This window comes from Hemiscyllium ocellatum, chromosome 18, assembly GCF_020745735.1.
Source record: "Hemiscyllium ocellatum isolate sHemOce1 chromosome 18, sHemOce1.pat.X.cur, whole genome shotgun sequence".
NCBI classification, from domain to species: domain Eukaryota; kingdom Metazoa; phylum Chordata; class Chondrichthyes; order Orectolobiformes; family Hemiscylliidae; genus Hemiscyllium; species Hemiscyllium ocellatum.
This window is the reverse complement of record NC_083418.1, coordinates 13554788-13574504: the sequence shown is the minus strand read 5'-3', so window position 1 is coordinate 13574504 and position 19717 is coordinate 13554788. Positions and strand designations below refer to the sequence as shown.

The 19717-nt window shown below is 39.1% G+C and overlaps 1 protein-coding gene across 1 annotated transcript in view; it reads right to left on the bottom strand.

Moving 5' to 3' along the window:
- The window catches only part of LOC132824528 (mucin-2-like), a 167966-nt gene that overhangs the window by 84247 nt on the left and 64002 nt on the right, over positions 1-19717 (bottom strand). Inside the window, exons 28-37 of the mRNA XM_060839164.1 lie at positions 17872-17915; positions 14928-17405; positions 9064-9279; positions 8401-8616; positions 6951-7166; positions 5503-5718; positions 4052-4267; positions 3389-3604; positions 1939-2154; positions 489-704 (exon numbers count right to left, since the gene is read on the bottom strand). Coding sequence (XP_060695147.1) covers positions 489-704; positions 1939-2154; positions 3389-3604; positions 4052-4267; positions 5503-5718; positions 6951-7166; positions 8401-8616; positions 9064-9279; positions 14928-17405; positions 17872-17915 — 4250 coding nt within the window. The remainder of the gene's footprint in view (positions 1-488; positions 705-1938; positions 2155-3388; positions 3605-4051; positions 4268-5502; positions 5719-6950; positions 7167-8400; positions 8617-9063; positions 9280-14927; positions 17406-17871; positions 17916-19717) is intronic.

Here is a 19717-nt window from a genome sequence, read left to right as displayed (position 1 = left end):
ACAAAAAAGATGAGATCTTCCTAAAAATTACAAACAATCATATTCTGCAAGACAAGATTTGGCATGGAACATTGCAATCAGAAATCAACACAGGCTGATTGATGAGGTAAATGGGTGTGGCAAACATCTCAATGGTGCGTACGAATGGTTAGCAGACATAAACAGACAAATGAGCAAAGGACATTAATGTACGTGCAAATTGAACTTAGTTCCTTTCTTCTTTCACATCCCAAATGAACAACTACCTGCACATGTTCGTCCAGCAGAAAAGCAATGACATTTGTTGGATGAAATGAAACAAGGTAAGAAAGTTTCCACTTTCTGCAACTGCCAAGAACAAACCCATTCACAATGTTGGAATTACCAGTTTAGGGCGCATTCTTGATCACTGTTCTGGGAGGTTGATGGAGACACACATCAGACAAGATTCCCAGCTTGCCTATGCAATTTGTCATGGTACAAGATTTTATTTGTGTTGATACACTTACCAGGTGATAATGTTTGTCCATTGGCGTGGCAAGAGCATCTTGTTGTTTCTGTAGTTGTGGGAGTTACTGTTACTGTTGTTGCAGTTTCAGATGGAGTTGTAGTAGGCGCTGTAGTGGTGTGACATTTGCCTGTGTACTTCACAATCTCACAGCTCTTGGTACAGAGTGTAAAGTTACACAGGTCTGATTTACCTACAGAAGTCACCACTGCCTGTCCTGGAAGACAAAAGGCATGAAAATTATGTCACAGGCATCTCATGATGAGTTCTCACACAGCCACACCATTTACCTTCCTGTCAATATATAGACGACAGTGGCTGCTGTTCTTGGAACCATGAGAAAATAAACATGACTGTGCAATTACCATACATGAAGACGACACATTAAAATTATGGGCAAATGTCATGTATGCTCTAACTAGCTAATTTGACAGGAAAATTATTTGTGAGGATATATCGCATTCATTACACTGTTGCTAATGTCCCTGGAGATGCTTCATTTCCAGAAAGGTTCCAAACAGCAAAAATGCATTTGGCTGATTGTGCTGACCCTAATGTAACCTAGATATAGCATCATTGCATTTCAGGCGTTTGCCCTTGAATTTGTTCGATCTGTTGCTCATCTCTGTAGTTATGCTCAAAGAAAATAAAACTGCATGAAAAAATATTGCAAGCTCTTCCTCAAAATCAGAATATGTCATCCTGCAAGGGAAACCTTGGCATTGTTTAAAAACTATGAAATCTGAAGTCAATATTGCCACTGTCCAGTAGATGTGGTAAATGGCTGAGATAAGATATAAATGGTGTGGTGTCGTCAGACAAGAAAAAAATGTCAGAAGATTAAGCAGAGCACTGAAGCTCTAGAGGAGAGTGAAAATTCTAACATTCTCCTTTCCTTTCCAAAAAAGAACCAGGACATTTAAAGCTTCGTTCAGCATTGCAGAAAGCTGAGATAATTGATGAAACAAAAAAGATGAGATCTTCCTAAAAACTATAAACAATCATATTCTGCAAGACAAGATTTGGCATGGAACATTGCAATCAGAAATCAACACAGGCTGATTGATGAGGTAAATGGGTGTGGCAAACATCTAAATGGTGCGTACGAATGGTTAGCAAATATAAACAGACAAGTGAGCAAAGGACATTAATGTACGTGCAAATTGAATTTAGTTCCTTTCTTCTTTCACATCCCAAAGAAACAACCACCTGCATGTGTTTGTCCAGCAGAAAAGCAATGACATTTGTTGGATGAAATGAAACAAGGCAAGAAAGTTTCCACTTTGTGCAACTGCCAAGAACAACCCATTCACAATGTTGGAATTACCAGTTTAGGGCGCATTCTTGATCACTGTTCTGGGAGGTTGATGGAGACACACCTCAGACAAGATTCCCAGCTTGCCTATGCAATTTGTCATGGTACACGATTTCATTAATGTTGAGACACTTACCAGGTGATAATGTTTGTCCATTGGCGTGGCAAGAGCATCTTGTTGTTTCTGTAGTTGTGGGAGTTACTGTTACTGTTGTTGCAGTTTCAGATGGAGTTGTAGTAGGCGCTGTAGTGGTGTGACATTTGCCTGTGTACTTCACAATCTCACAGCTCTTGGTACAGAGTGTAAAGTTACACAGGTCTGATTTACCTACAGAAGTCACCACTGCCTGTCCTGGAAGACAAAAGGCATGAAAAGTATGTCACAGGCATCTCATGATGAGTTCTCACACAGCCACACTAGTTACCGTCCTGTCAATATATAGACGACAGTGGCTGCTATTCTTGGAACCATGAGAAAATAAACATGACTGTGCAATTACCATACATGAAGACGGCACATTTAAATTGTGGGCAAATGTCATGTATGCTCTAACCAGCTATTTGGACAGGAAAATTATTTGTGAGGATATATCGCATTCATTACACTGTTGCTAATGTCCCTGGATATGCTTCATTTACAGAAAGGTTCCAAACAGCAAAAATGCATTTGGCTGATTGTACTGATCCTAATGTAACCTAGATATGGCATCATTGCATTTCAGGTGTTTGCCCTCGAATTTGTTCGCTCTGTTGCTCATCTCTGTAGTTATGCTAAAAAAAAATTCAAACTGCATAAAAAAAATTGCAAGCTCTTCCACAAAATCAGAATATGTCATCCTGCAAGGGAAAACTTGGCATGGTTTAAAAACTATGAAATCTGAAGTCAATATTGCCACTGTCCAATACATGTGGTAAATGTCTGAGATAAGATATAAATGGTGTGGTGTTGTCAGACAAGAAAAAAATGTCAGAAGATTAAGCAGAGCACTGAAGCTCTAGAGGAGAGTGAAAATTCTAACATTCTCCTTTCCTTTCCAAAAAAGAACCAGGACATTTAAAGCTTCGTTCAGCATTGCAGAAAGCTGAGATAATTGATGAAACAAAAAAGATGAGATCTTCCTAAAAATTATAAACAATCCTATTCTGCAAGACAAGATTTGGCATGGAACATTGCAATCAGAAATCAACACAGGCTGATTGATGAGGTAAACGGGTGTGGCAAACATCTAAATGGTGCGTACAAATGGTTAGCAAATATAAACAGACAAGTGAGCAAAGGACATTAATGTACGTGCAAATTGAACTTAGTTCCTTTCTTCTTTCACATCCCAAAGAAACAACCACCTGCACGTGTTTGTCCAGCAGAAAAGCAATGACATTTGTTGGATGAAATGAAACAAGGTAAGAAAGTTTCCACTTTCTGCAACTGCCAAGAACAACCCATTCACAATGTTGGAATTACCAGTTTAGGGCGCATTCTTGATCACTGTTCTGGGAGGTTGATGGAGACACACATCAGACAAGATTCCCAGCTTGCCTATGCAATTTGTCATGGTACACGATTTCATTGATGTTGAGACACTTACCAGGTGATAATGTTTGTCCATTGGCGTGGCAAGAGCATCTTGTTGTTTCTGTAGTTGTGGGAGTTACTGTTACTGTAGTTGCAGTTTCAGATGGAGTTGTAGTAGGCACTGTAGTGGTGTGACATTTGCCTGTGTACTTCACAATCTCACAGCTCTTGGTACAGAGCGTAAAGTTACACAGGTCTGAATTACCTACAGAAGTCACCACTGCCTGTCCTGGAAGACAAAAATCATGAAAATGATGTTCCAGGCATCTCACGACAGCTTGTCAATCTGCCACTGTATTGATCTTTGTTTCAATATAGTCACGACAGTGGCTCCTCTTCTGAAACTACGTGTTTTTGTTTTGGAATGGACAAGTATATTTTAACTAGCATTCTTCGCTGACCAATGATTAATCAGAACTTATCACATTCACTACGTTGGAATTGCCAAATGAGTATCCATCAGAGATAACATGGACTCAGCTCAGAGATTTGCACTGACTTCATTGACCCTGCTGTCTCTCCACACAGGTTGGCAGACCACCTGCTGAATTTTTCCAGCAAATTCACTGTTGTTTTCTGATTTCAAGCATCCACAGTCAAGGGGGTTTTCTCCCATTCCCAGACTTCTTGTGTAACTCAACATGATACCAGTTTTCATTTCACCTGGTGCACTTACCAGGTGATAATGTTTGTCCGTTGGCGTGGCAAGAGCATCTTGTTGTTTCTGTAGTTGTGGGAGTTACTGTTACTGTTGTTGCAGTTTCAGATGGAGTTGTAGTAGGCGCTGTAGTGGTGTGACATTTGCCTGTGTACTTCACAATCTCACAGCTCTTGGTACAGAGTGTAAAGTTACACAGGTCTGATTTACCTAGAGAAGTCACCACTGCCTGTCCTGGAAGACAAAAGGCATGAAAATTATGTCACAGGCATCTCATGATGAGTTCTCACACAGCCACACTATTTACCTTCCTGTCAATATATAGACGACAGTGGCTGCTGTTCTTGGAACCATGAGAAAATAAACATGACTGTGCAATTACCATACATGAAGACGACACATTAAAATTATGGGCAAATGTCATGTATGCTCTAACTAGCTAATTTGACAGGAAAATTATTTGTGAGGATATATCGCATTCATTACACTGTTGCTAATGTCCCTGGATATGCTTCATTTACAGAAAGGTTCCAAACAGCAAAAATGCATTTGGCTGATTGTACTGACCCTAATGTAACCTAGATATAGCATCATTGCATTTCAGGTGTTTGCCCTTGAATTTGTTCGATCTGTTGCTCATCTCTGTAGTTATGCTCAAAGAAAATAAAACTGCTTGAAAAAATATTGCAAGCTCTTCCTCAAAATCAGAATATGTCATCCTGCAAGGGAAAACTTGGCATGGTTTAAAAACTATGAAATCTGAAGTCAATATTGCCACTGTCCAGTAGATGTGGTAAATGGCTGAGATAAGATATAAATGGTGTGGTGTCGTCAGACAAGAACAAAATGTCAGAAGATTAAACAGAGCACTGAAGCTCTAGAGGAGAGTGAAAATTCTAACATTCTCCTTTCCTTTCCAAAAAAGAACCAGGACATTTAAAGCTTCGTTCAGCATTGCAGAAAGCTGAGATAATTGATGAAACAAAAAAGATGAGATCTTCCTAAAAATTACAAACAATCATATTCTGCAAGACAAGATTTGGCATGGAACATTGCAATCAGAAATCAACACAGGCTGATTGATGAGGTAAATGGGTGTGGCAAACATCTCAATGGTGCGTACGAATGGTTAGCAGACATAAACAGACAAATGAGCAAAGGACATTAATGTACGTGCAAATTGAACTTAGTTCCTTTCTTCTTTCACATCCCAAATGAACAACTACCTGCACATGTTCGTCCAGCAGAAAAGCAATGACATTTGTTGGATGAAATGAAACAAGGTAAGAAAGTTTCCACTTTCTGCAACTGCCAAGAACAAACCCATTCACAATGTTGGAATTACCAGTTTAGGGCGCATTCTTGATCACTGTTCTGGGAGGTTGATGGAGACACACATCAGACAAGATTCCCAGCTTGCCTATGCAATTTGTCATGGTACAAGATTTTATTTGTGTTGATACACTTACCAGGTGATAATGTTTGTCCATTGGCGTGGCAAGAGCATCTTGTTGTTTCTGTAGTTGTGGGAGTTACTGTTACTGTTGTTGCAGTTTCAGATGGAGTTGTAGTAGGCGCTGTAGTGGTGTGACATTTGCCTGTGTACTTCACAATCTCACAGCTCTTGGTACAGAGTGTAAAGTTACACAGGTCTGATTTACCTACAGAAGTCACCACTGCCTGTCCTGGAAGACAAAAGGCATGAAAATTATGTCACAGGCATCTCATGATGAGTTCTCACACAGCCACACCATTTACCTTCCTGTCAATATATAGACGACAGTGGCTGCTGTTCTTGGAACCATGAGAAAATAAACATGACTGTGCAATTACCATACATGAAGACGACACATTAAAATTATGGGCAAATGTCATGTATGCTCTAACTAGCTAATTTGACAGGAAAATTATTTGTGAGGATATATCGCATTCATTACACTGTTGCTAATGTCCCTGGAGATGCTTCATTTCCAGAAAGGTTCCAAACAGCAAAAATGCATTTGGCTGATTGTGCTGACCCTAATGTAACCTAGATATAGCATCATTGCATTTCAGGCGTTTGCCCTTGAATTTGTTCGATCTGTTGCTCATCTCTGTAGTTATGCTCAAAGAAAATAAAACTGCATGAAAAAATATTGCAAGCTCTTCCTCAAAATCAGAATATGTCATCCTGCAAGGGAAACCTTGGCATTGTTTAAAAACTATGAAATCTGAAGTCAATATTGCCACTGTCCAGTAGATGTGGTAAATGGCTGAGATAAGATATAAATGGTGTGGTGTCGTCAGACAAAAAAAAAGTCAGAAGATTAAGCAGAGCACTGAAGCTCTAGAGGAGAGTGAAAATTCTAACATTCTCCTTTCCTTTCCAAAAAAGAACCAGGACATTTAAAGCTTCGTTCAGCATTGCAGAAAGCTGAGATAATTGATGAAACAAAAAAGATGAGATCTTCCTAAAAACTATAAACAATCATATTCTGCAAGACAAGATTTGGCATGGAACATTGCAATCAGAAATCAACACAGGCTGATTGATGAGGTAAATGGGTGTGGCAAACATCTAAATGGTGCGTACGAATGGTTAGCAAATATAAACAGACAAGTGAGCAAAGGACATTAATGTACGTGCAAATTGAATTTAGTTCCTTTCTTCTTTCACATCCCAAAGAAACAACCACCTGCATGTGTTTGTCCAGCAGAAAAGCAATGACATTTGTTGGATGAAATGAAACAAGGCAAGAAAGTTTCCACTTTGTGCAACTGCCAAGAACAACCCATTCACAATGTTGGAATTACCAGTTTAGGGCGCATTCTTGATCACTGTTCTGGGAGGTTGATGGAGACACACCTCAGACAAGATTCCCAGCTTGCCTATGCAATTTGTCATGGTACACGATTTCATTAATGTTGAGACACTTACCAGGTGATAATGTTTGTCCATTGGCGTGGCAAGAGCATCTTGTTGTTTCTGTAGTTGTGGGAGTTACTGTTACTGTTGTTGCAGTTTCAGATGGAGTTGTAGTAGGCGCTGTAGTGGTGTGACATTTGCCTGTGTACTTCACAATCTCACAGCTCTTGGTACAGAGTGTAAAGTTACACAGGTCTGATTTACCTACAGAAGTCACCACTGCCTGTCCTGGAAGACAAAAGTCATGAAAAGTATGTCACAGGCATCTCATGATGAGTTCTCACACAGCCACACTAGTTACCGTCCTGTCAATATATAGACGACAGTGGCTGCTATTCTTGGAACCATGAGAAAATAAACATGACTGTGCAATTACCATACATGAAGACGGCACATTTAAATTATGGGCAAATGTCATGTATGCTCAAACCAGCTATTTGGACAGGAAAATTATTTGTGAGGATATATCGCATTCATTACACTGTTGCTAATGTCCCTGGATATGCTTCATTTACAGAAAGGTTCCAAACAGCAAAAATGCATTTGGCTGATTGTACTGATCCTAACGTAACCTAGATATGGCATCATTGCATTTCAGGTGTTTGCCCTCGAATTTGTTCGCTCTGTTGCTCATCTCTGTAGTTATGCTAAAAAAAAATTCAAACTGCATAAAAAAAATTGCAAGCTCTTCCACAAAATCAGAATATGTCATCCTGCAAGGGAAAACTTGGCATGGTTTAAAAACTATGAAATCTGAAGTCAATATTGCCACTGTCCAATACATGTGGTAAATGTCTGAGATAAAATATAAATGGTGTGGTGTCGTCAGACAAGAAAAAAATGTCAGAAGATTAAACAGAGCACTGAAGCTCCAGAGGAGAGTGAAAATTCTAACATTCTCCTTTCCTTTCCAAAAAAGAACCAGGACATTTAAAGCTTCGTTCAGCATTGCAGAAAGCTGAGATAATTGATGAAACAAAAAAGATGAGATCTTCCTAAAAATTATAAACAATCCTATTCTGCAAGACAAGATTTGGCATGGAACATTGCAATCAGAAATCAACACAGGCTGATTGATGAGGTAAACGGGTGTGGCAAACATCTAAATGGTGCGTACAAATGGTTAGCAAATATAAACAGACAAGTGAGCAAAGGACATTAATGTACGTGCAAATTGAACTTAGTTCCTTTCTTCTTTCACATCCCAAAGAAACAACCACCTGCACGTGTTTGTCCAGCAGAAAAGCAATGACATTTGTTGGATGAAATGAAACAAGGTAAGAAAGTTTCCACTTTCTGCAACTGCCAAGAACAACCCATTCACAATGTTGGAATTACCAGTTTAGGGCGCATTCTTGATCACTGTTCTGGGAGGTTGATGGAGACACACATCAGACAAGATTCCCAGCTTGCCTATGCAATTTGTCATGGTACACGATTTCATTGATGTTGAGACACTTACCAGGTGATAATGTTTGTCCATTGGCGTGGCAAGAGCATCTTGTTGTTTCTGTAGTTGTGGGAGTTACTGTTACTGTAGTTGCAGTTTCAGATGGAGTTGTAGTAGGCACTGTAGTGGTGTGACATTTGCCTGTGTACTTCACAATCTCACAGCTCTTGGTACAGAGCGTAAAGTTACACAGGTCTGAATTACCTACAGAAGTCACCACTGCCTGTCCTGGAAGACAAAAATCATGAAAATGATGTTCCAGGCATCTCACGACAGCTTGTCAATCTGCCACTGTATTGATCTTTGTTTCAATATAGTCACGACAGTGGCTCCTCTTCTGAAACTACGTGTTTTTGTTTTGGAATGGACAAGTATATTTTAACTAGCATTCTTCGCTGACCAATGATTAATCAGAACCTATCACATTCACTACGTTGGAATTGCCAAATGAGTATCCATCAGAGATAACATGGACTCAGCTCAGAGATTTGCACTGACTTCATTGACCCTGCTGTCTCTCCACACAGGTTGGCAGACCACCTGCTGAATTTTTCCAGCAAATTCACTGTTGTTTTCTGATTTCAAGCATCCACAGTCAAGGGGGTTTTCTCCCATTCCCAGACTTCTTGTGTAACTCAACATGATACCAGTTTTCATTTCACCTGGTGCACTTACCAGGTGATAATGTTTGTCCGTTGGCGTGGCAAGAGCATCTTGTTGTTTCTGTAGTTGTGGGAGTTACTGTTACTGTTGTTGCAGTTTCAGATGGAGTTGTAGTAGGCGCTGTAGTGGTGTGACATTTGCCTGTGTACTTCACAATCTCACAGCTCTTGGTACAGAGTGTAAAGTTACACAGGTCTGATTTACCTACAGAAGTCACCACTGCCTGTCCTGGAAGACAAAAGGCATGAAAATTATGTCACAGGCATCTCATGATGAGTTCTCACACAGCCACACTATTTACCTTCCTGTCAATATATAGACGACAGTGGCTGCTGTTCTTGGAACCATGAGAAAATAAACATGACTGTGCAATAATCAGGCATGAGGACGACGCGTTAAAATTACGGGTAAATCTTATGTATGTTTTCACCAGCTATTTTGGCAGGAAAATAATTCGTGAGGACATATTGCATTCATTACACTTCTGTCAACATTGTTGCTAAAGTCCCTGGATGTGCTTCACTTACAAATAGGTAGAACAGGTTCCAATCAGCAAAAATGCATTTGGCTGATTGTACTGACCCTAATGTAAATTGGATATGGCATAAATGCATTTGTGTTGACTGCCCTTAAATTTATTCACCATGTTGCTCATCCCTGTAGTAAAGCTAAAAGACTTTCACACTGCACCCGTAATTCGTGGAAGGTCCTCATGGAGACCAGATGAATGTTATTCTGCAAAACAAGAGTTCGCATGAAAGTGTGAAGTCAATGTGATAGCTGACAGACTTTTGTGGCAAATGGGTTTTGGTAGAGATGTTGGTGTGTGTCATACTACTGGTGAATTGGAGCAAAACAGAGGAGCTACAGTGTATCCTTCCTACAACTTGTATTATTTCAGTTTCCAAAAAAAAACACATGGAAATGATTGCCAGTGCGTAAACATTGGTATTTAATTCCCTCAAGCAATATTGCATTGAAACAGACTCTTCAGTCCATGCCAAACATGTTCCCAAACGAAACTCATGCCATGTCTCTGCATGTGGCCCATATTCCCCTCTACCCTTTGCTATTCATGTACTTATCTAATTGTCTTTTAACCACTTTAATTGTTTCTACTTCCACACCTTCCTCTGTCAATGCATTCAACACACACTTCCCCTGATGTCCTTTTTAAATCTTTCTCCTCTCACCTTAAAAATATGCCCCCTATCCCCACCCTAGGGAATTCTCCCACCCTAGGGAAAAACCTTTATCGGTGAGAGGGCCAAAACATAAAATGGACTTAAGGGGTAACTTTTTCATGCAGAGGGTTGTGTGTATATGGAAAGAGCTGCCAGAGGACGTGGTGGAGGCTGGTACAATTGCAGCATTTAAAAGGCATCAGGATGGGTGTATGAATAGGAAAGGTTTCGAGGTATATGGGCCAAGTGCTGGCAAAGGGGACTAGATTAGGTTAGGTTATCTGGTCAGCTTGGACAAGTTGGACGAAAGGTCTGTTTCTGTGCAGTATTTCTTTATGACTCTATTCTCCTTGACTGTGTCCCTCCTGATTTTCTATACTTTTCAAAGGCCATCAATCAACCTCCTATACTACACTGAAACAAGTCCCAGCCTATCCCGCCTATTTTTATAACTCAAGTATTCCATTCCTGGCAACATCCTATTAAATCTTTTCATACCTCTCTCCAATTTAGTATTACCTTTTCTATAATAGGGTGACCAGAACTGCACACACAACTCCAGAAGAGACCTCACCAACATCCTGTACAACCTCAACTCCTACACTCAAAGGTCTAAGCAATGAGGGCAAGTGTGCTAAATGCCTTCTTAACCATCCTGTCTATCTGTGACACAAATTTTGAAGTATTATAGACCTGAATCCTTCGATCTCTCTGTTCTACAACACTGCTCAAGGACCTACCATTAATTGTATAGCTCCTGCCCTTGTTTGTTTTACTAAAATACAATACCTCACATTTATCCAAATTGAAGTTCACCTGCCATTTCTCAGCATTTTGATCCAATTGATAAAGATCACTTTGTCATGAAAAGAATGTAGAAAATCTTCAACTTAGCCTCTCAAAATGTATGACCTTACACTTATCCAGATTAAACTCCACCTGCCATTTCCTTGCCATCTTTTCCAACTGATCTATATCCTGTTGTAATCTTGGACAACTTTCCTTACTATCCATGACTCCACCAATTTTCATGGCATTTGCAAACTTACCAACTACACTACCTACATGTTTATTCAAATAATTTCTACATATTACAAGCTATAAATGTCACAGCAGCCCCTTGCAACACATTTTCAATGACCAAGTGAACTTTGTATCCAACTTTCTAATTCACTGAAGATTTCATATGACTTAATCTTCTGGACCAAGCTTACCATGACAGACCATGTAAAATGCTTTTATAAAGTTCATACAGACAACAGCCACTGCCTGACCCTCATCAATGCTGAATTTCTCTCATAAGTCTATTTTTCTTCAAATGTGAGTAAATCCTGTCCAATAATTTCCTACAATTTAAGTAAGGCTCACCTGCCTTAATGTTTTCCAAGACAGCCAACACCTACTGCTGCTTCATATTGACATGCCCGAGAATATCAATATTTCCTCCCTAATCCTCCCATCATCTATGTCCTTCTCCTTGGTGAATTACTCATTAAGGCCTTACCCACTTCTTCTGAATCCACACAAGAGTGTATGTATGTCTAAAATGTCTTGGTGTTCTCCTTAATCCTTCATGGCCCCTTTTAGCCCTCCTATTTCTTTGTCAAGTTATTGCTTTGTTTATATTCTTCCAGGGCTTTGCCTGATTTCAGTTTCTGAAATATTACATTTGCTTCCTTTTCTTTTTTGATTAAACTTTCAATTTCTCTTGTCATACAGGATTCCCGAATCTTGTCACTCTTATATTTTAGCCTCACAGGAATATACTGGTTTTTAACTTGGATTAACTAGGTTCTAAAACACTCACACTTGTCATGAGGGGATTTACCCTCAAACAATCGCTCCAATCTAATTTCTCCATTTCCTGTCTAATACGGTTATAATTTGCTTTCCCCCAATTTAGCCCAAGAACCATAAAGCTATAAAGTCATAGAATTATACAGCACAGAAACAGACCATTTGGTCCAACTCGTCCATGCTGACCAGACATTCTAAACTTATTGAGTCCCAATTGCTAGCATTTGGCCCATATCCCTCTAAATCCTTCCTATTCATATACATTTCAGATACCTTTTCAATTGTACCAACCTCAATCACTTGATCTGGCAGCTCATTCTATACATGCACCACTCTCTGCATAAAAAGTTGCCCCAAAGGATCCTTCTAAATCTTTCTCCTCTTCTTAAATCATTACCCACTAGTTTTAAACTCCCAAACCCTAAAAAGATCTTGGCTATTCACTCTATATGTGTCTCTCATTGCTTTATAAACCTCAATAAAATTACGCCTCTGACACTCCAAGAAAAGAAAACCCAACCTATTCAATCTCCCCCCATAGCTAAAATCCACTAATCTCAGCAACATCCTTGTAAGTCTTTTTGAACTCTTTCAAGTTTTTTAAAAAATCTTTCCTATAGCAGGGAGTCCAGTACTGAATGCAGTATTCTAAAACTGGCCTCACCAATGTCTTGTACAGCCACAATACAACCTCTCAATCGGAAACTCAATGAAGGCAAGTGTACCAAATGCTTTCTTCACCACCAATTTCAAGGAACTATACACGTGCATCTCTAGTTCTCTTGGTTCGGCACTACTCCCCAGGACCTTACCATCAAGTGTGTAAGTCCTGCCCTGGTATGCCCCGCCAAAATGCTATACTTCACATTTATCTGAAATAAACTCCATCTGCAACTCCTTGGTTCATTGACCTATCTGATCAAGGTCCTGTTGTACTCTGAGATAACCTTTTTCACCATCCACTATACCATCAATTTTGGTGATATGCACAAACTCACTAACCATACTTCCAGTATTCACATCCAAATCATTTATATAAACGGTGAAATGCAGTAGACCCAGCACCAATCCTTGCTGCACACTGCAGGTCACAGGTCACCAGTTTGAAAAACAATTCCACCACCACCCTCCATCTTTGATCTTCAAAATAATTTTGTATCCAATTGGCTAATTGCTTCTGGATTCCATATGATCTAACTTTGCTAATTAGTCTATCATGTGGAAACGTGTGAAATGTCTTATTGAAGTTTATATAGACAACATCTACTGCTTTGCCTTCAACAATCCTCTTTGTAACCTCTTCAAAAAACTTAACCAAGTTAGTGAGATGCAATTTCCCATGCACGAAGCCATGTTGACTATCCTACATGATTTCCCAAAACAAAACCAGTCTCATTCTTATCCGTAACCATCCTAAAACATACAGAATTAATCATCATTGTTCCCAAAATGCTCCCCCACAGAATACAGACTCATTCTCCATTACAAGGTCTAAAATGGCCTCTTCCCTCGTTGGACTAACTACGTTGTTTAAAAGAAACCCACCTGGATATACCTAACAAATTTCATTCCATCTAAGCCCCAACTGGCACTAGGGGAATTCCAGTTAATAGTGGGGAAGTTAAAATCACCTATTACCACAATACTATGCAAATAGATGCCAATTCATCTCAGCTTTGAAATTGTTTTCCAAACCTATGTTGAAGACATGTCACTGGAAAATATCAGAATGTTAAGTTTAAATGCAAGCAATTCGCCAAGCTTATGCGGAATATTTAATAAGAACAGCTTTGCAATGCTATGGTGAGGACTCAGATTTTGTACTAATATTAAAAATGAATAACTACAGCTAATTGTGAAACACATTAGAGATAAGTATCATATAAAAGATACATATCATACATCAGCCAAAAGTGCAGAATGAGGTTTGGCCGAATGCTCAGTAATGCATTAGATTGTTGAAACAGCTGAGTACTGAGGAAAACACTGCTTGATTAATAGTGCTGGAGATTGTATCTCTTCTCTGAATTGCATATAAACTGTTTACATTGAATAATTAGGTTTCAAGTGCCTGCAGTTTTTGTTATTGGTATTTTAATGGTGATGTTTATTACCCTGTGTTAAAGAAATGTGGAATGGCATCAAGGAAAGCATTTTATTTTAACATATATTGTTGGGGTAGAATTCACCCTCTATGCATTATATAGTAATTAAATGGGAATGTGAGTGCCACAACTGGTTTTGGGGCATGAGGGTATATTGGGGTAGATATGGGGAATACTTTAGATCTGATTATATGCAGAATACCTCTTGGACTTAGCTTTCAAAAGGTTCTTTTATGCAGACCAAGGTTCATAGCACCTCTAAGGCTGTAGTGAACCATGACTCTTTGGAAAGCTGGCTCGACTTCATGAAAATTGAAGCAGACTTGGAAATGCCTCTCCCTGAAATGAAGCTGGTCAGGTTGGAAGTGCAATGTGTGGACTCCTGTCTTGAACTTCCTTGCATTTCGCTCATTGGATATGAGTATAAATTCAAGTGACAAATTCAGCAGAGGTCAAATAAAAGGGAGACAGACCTCTGGAGAGGAGAATATATTGAGCAAAAGTCCAATATTTAATTATGCACCTATTTGGAAGATACATGCTGGCTAGATAGTGAAAATAATACAGCACTTAGATAGAATATGGCATTAAAAAGCTGAAATGGTTAACCTGACAAAGGACTAATGAACAGCAGAGAGAGGGGTACTAGAGACCAAAAGGAGGAAAACAGATTAAAGAAGTTATTTGAAAGGGCATTGAAGTAGTATTTCTAAATAACTTCAATTAATCTGAATAGAATTTTTTAGTCACCTATTTAAAGTAATTAAAATAGCAAATATTAATCACTTACCAGGTGACAGCATTTGCCCATTTATTTGACATGAACAAACTGTTGTTGGTGAGGTTGTAGTGAATGTTGTTTCACTTTGTTCTGATGTCACTTTAGTTTTTGCAGCAGTTGTAGTTGGGAAGATGATGGTTGTTGCAGAAGAAGTAGTCAATGTTGCAGTGGTTGTTAGGGAGACTGTTGATGGTGAGGAAGTAGTGGATGTTGTTGGGATGACTTTGGTTTTTGATACTGAGGAAATAGTTGATGTTGGTTGGCTTGTTTCTGAGGTGCTGATAGTAGTTTTTGTGCTCAGTGAAGTGGTTGTTGCTCTAGTTGTTGTTTTGGTATACTTCAATGGTGCTGTCACAGGAGGAGATAGTTTAGTTGATGCTGAAGAAGAACTAGACATTGTTGTAGTTGTGGGGATGGCCGTGGATGTTACTGCTGAGGAGGAAGACAATGTTGTAGATGTTGTGGGGATAACTGTAGCTGATGACACAGAAAAGGTCGATGGTTTTGTTGTCTTAGTGGTGCCTGATGATGTTTTTAAGGGAAGGGTCAATAGTGTAGTTGTGGTAAAGGTATTTTCTGAGGAAGAAGTTGACAATGTAGTTGTGGGAATTGTTGTTTCTTCTGAAGAAGAAGTAGATGGTAAAGTTGTTCTGGTAACTGATGTTGTTTTTGAGGAAGAGGTAGATGGTGTAGTTTTTGATGGGATGACTGATTTTTCTGAGGAAGAAGTAGATGATGTAGCTTTTGTAGGGGTGACTGTAACTGAAGATATGGAAGACGTTGATGATGTAGTTGTTGTAGTGGTGAATGATGTTGCTTTTGAGGAGGAGGACAATGGTATACTTGTTGGGATAACTGATTTTTCAGAGGAAAAGGTTGATGATGATGTAGTTGTGGGTGTGATTGTAGTTGAAGATATGGAAGAGGTTGATTGTGTAGTTGATGGCATAACTGTTTTTTCTGAAGAAGTGATCGTAGGTGCAGTTGTTGGGGGGATGAATATAGTAGACGATATGGAAGAGATCAATGGCATAGTTGTTGATGAGGTGACTGTTTTTTCTGAGGGAGAAGTTGATGGCGTGGTTGTTGTGGGGGTGACTGTAGTTGAAGATAAGGAAGAAGTCAATGGTTTATATGTTGAAAGTGTAATTGTTTTTTCTGAAGAAGTGGTTGATGGTGTAGTTGCTGTGGGCATAATCGTTTCTTTGGAAGAAGTGGTTGATGATATAGTTGTTGTGGGAGTCACTGTAGTTGATGTAATAGAAAAGGTTGATGGCGTCTGTTTTGTGTGACTGATTGTTTGTTCTGAGGAAGAGGTAGATGGTGTAGTTGTTGTGGGTGTGACTGTAGTTGAAGATATGAAAGACGTCAATGGTGTAGTTGTTGAGGGCTTAATTGTTTTTTCTGAAGAAGTGGTTGATGATGTAGTTGTTGTGGGTGTAACTGTTTTTTCTGAAGAAATTGTAGATGGTGTAGTTGTTGTTGGAGTGACTGTAGTTGAAAATATGGAAGAGGTCGATAGCGTTGATGGAATGACTGTTTTTTCTGAGGAAGAAGTTAATGATGTAGTTGTCGGTGTGACTATAGTTGAAGATATAGAAGAGGTCAATGGTGTAGATGTTGTTGAAGTGGTTGTAGTTGATGAAATGGGTGTCGTTGTTCTAGGAGTGACTGTTTTTACTGAAGAAATTGTTGATGGTGTACTTGCTGTGAGAGTGACTGTAGTTAATACGATGGAAGAAGCTGATGGTGTTTGAGTTGAAAGCGTAAATGTTCTTTCTGAGGTAGTGGTAGATGGTGTAGTTGTCATAGGAGTGACTGTAGTTGAAGAAATGAAAGATGTTGATGGTGTAGCTGTTGAGGGGGTGACTGTAGTAGAAGAAATAGAAGAGGTCGGTGGTGAAGTTTTTGAGGGTGTAACTGTTTTTTCTGAGGGAGAAGTTGATGGTTGAGGTGTTGTGGGGATGACTGTAGTTGATGACATAGAAGACGGCAATAATGTAGTTGCTGTTGTGGTGAGCGATGTTGTTGAGGCAGTACTCAATGTTGATTGGCTTTGTTCTGATGCAGTTTCAGTGATTTTTGCCATTGTTGTCCTCAATAGAGTAGTTGAAGCTACTGTCTTGCTTGTTAGTGTTGTCTCAGCAATGGTTGTCACACTGACATGGGCTGTCTTTGATGTATTAGATCTTGTAGGGGTAATGGTTGTTGCTGAAAGTATAGTTGTGTGTGCTGTTTCATTCTTCTCTGGCGTATTTTCTGCTGTAGTAAAACTTCTAGTGCTAGATGCAATGGGTGCTGGTGTTGTTTCAAAGGCTAGTGTCGTACTGGGAGTTGTGGAGGTCTTCGGAGTACATGGATAGACTTCTCTGCTTATTGTCCCATTTACACTGCATGTTGCTTTGATGCACCCTCCAATCCCATCCGTTGTATGGTAGATAATATCACCTTCATGGAAGGTTTTGCCATCATAAACACAGACGCATTCTAACATGGAAAATAATAATAGAGAAAAAAAAACAAAGCATTAGAACCTGATGAATCTCTTTCACCAATCTATGAGATCATAGCTGATCTGTGCCAAAGTCACTATAGCCACTTGTGCTCCATAACTTTATATTATCGAAAAGTAATAAAAATATTAATCCCAGGTTACAATTTGTTATTGAACCAGGGTCAACTGTCTTTTGTGGAAAAGACATTCAAACCATTAGCACTTTCCTTTACAAATAAAAATGCTTAACATTGAATCTGAAATATAATAAAATTTTTAGACTAGGTTCCCTCTTCCTGGCAACCTTAGTCTATACAAAGGATATTTCTCTATCTATTTATAAGTTCCCGCTAAAATCTTGATAATTTGATTTTCAAAAAAGGCAGCAGGATCATTCTATGAAATAACTCACAAAAGAAAGAATTATGTAGGAAAGTACATTATGCAGAATGAACATACCTGATTTGTCATAGGTGCACTGTACTTTACTGTTTATACACTTGCTAAGAAAAAAATATACAAGTTACTTACTTTCACAATTTTGGAGTATTTTAGTTTAATAAAACAGTAATTTTATTGAGAAGATTGCTTTTAGTTCTCATCATAGTATAAAACTTAAACACATAATAAATAAGAAAACATGGAATAAAACTGTAATAAGGCAACAAAGAGTACATTATAATAACATAATTGAATGATCTTGAACTGATAATCTATGCTTTAGTTGAATCCTGGGGCATTAACTCACTTAACCACAGAATGTGAAAAATTGACAATTTATATAAAGCAAATAGTCCCCGGTACATTGTAGATTAGCGGTGCTGGAAGAGCACAGCAGTTCAGGCAGCATCCGAGGAGCAGTAAAATCGACGTTTCGGGCAAAAGTATTTCTGATGAAGGGCTTTTGCCTGAAACGTTGATTTTACTGCTCCCCGGATGCTGCCTGAACTGCTGTGCTCTTCCGGCACCACTAATCCAGAATCTGGTTTCCAGCATCTCCAGTCATTGTTTTTACTCGGTACATTGTAACATATCTACAATGTGATGGGTTAAAATGTTCATTTTGGATACAACTAGTGGCAAGGTTTGTGAACTTATCCACACGCCAAAAAACATAAAATGGACTAGCAAGATCAATCAACATTTTACGACAGTTTCTTTGAGAACAAGTTCACTTTATAAAAGGTTGCAACTCTGTTTGTTTAGCTCAAAGTATATTTATCATGAAAACCTTTAATCAGGGTTCAGTTCACCACCAGTAAGTAATCTCATGTAAATAACTCAGAATGACTTTGAGAAGTTAGATCGGATCACAGTAAGAAATTTCTCAGAAAGAAATGGAAGCTTTTGAAATAGACTTGTCCAACCAAAGGCTTGCCAAACTGTAGTTCAAAATGCAGATAAGTATAACGGAATGATTTGCAAGGAACAATTCCTCTGATCAAAGATCATTTCTCTCCCACCTTTGCTCTGAAAATCAGTAGTTTGTCATTGGAGGAGCAGTGAACAGCACAACATGGTAATTTTGCTCAGCCAAAGACATGAAGCAGTGGTGGTGTTGGGATGGCAACTGTGAGCTTTTAAGGGACACTGGCTTAGGAAAGAAGGGAATGAGACTCAGGCTGTTAGGGAGAGGAAGTGACTAAAGATTAGACTAGCAATTGAAAGTGGTTGGGAATGGATGAGTGAAATATAAGTTAGGTTGCTGTAGGGGAGTCTGGTTGGTCATGAAAAGCAGCAGTTGCCAGCGTTAGGGCCTGGAATAGCAAGAATGTTACAATACGACAGAGGAAGCATGTGTTGGTACTTGCACAGCCACTTGTAGTGCTCCTCAGCAATATTAATCAGTAAATCTCCAGGCCTTTATGGGCAATGAGTGCCTTGCTGGGTGAGCATGTGTGTGGAAGTCTCCCTCTCCAAAATCTTCTACGTACCAGGTTGGGAGAAAAAAGAACTTAGGCTAAAAGATAAGCAGCTAATGATCCCATTTTCAAGTGAATTTTGCCAACAATAGCTTGGAGCTTGTAACCCTGGAGGTAAACCAAATTCCCTGTAAGATACTTGGCTTGGCCCCAGCCTCACCCTCTTCCGTAGTGATCAGTACTTGGGATCTAGTCTTTTTGTCTCTCTGGTTTGCTTCTTAATCAAGAAAGCATAGAAAGATTTTAGCACAGCTTTGCTTCTTTTTCAATGGTCATTTTTAATTATCCCTTTGAATGATTAAATTTTTTACTTTGGATTTGTTTCCGTCAACTTAATGTTTACTCTTGTGGCAAACTTTTCTGAAATTTGGTCAGCATATTAA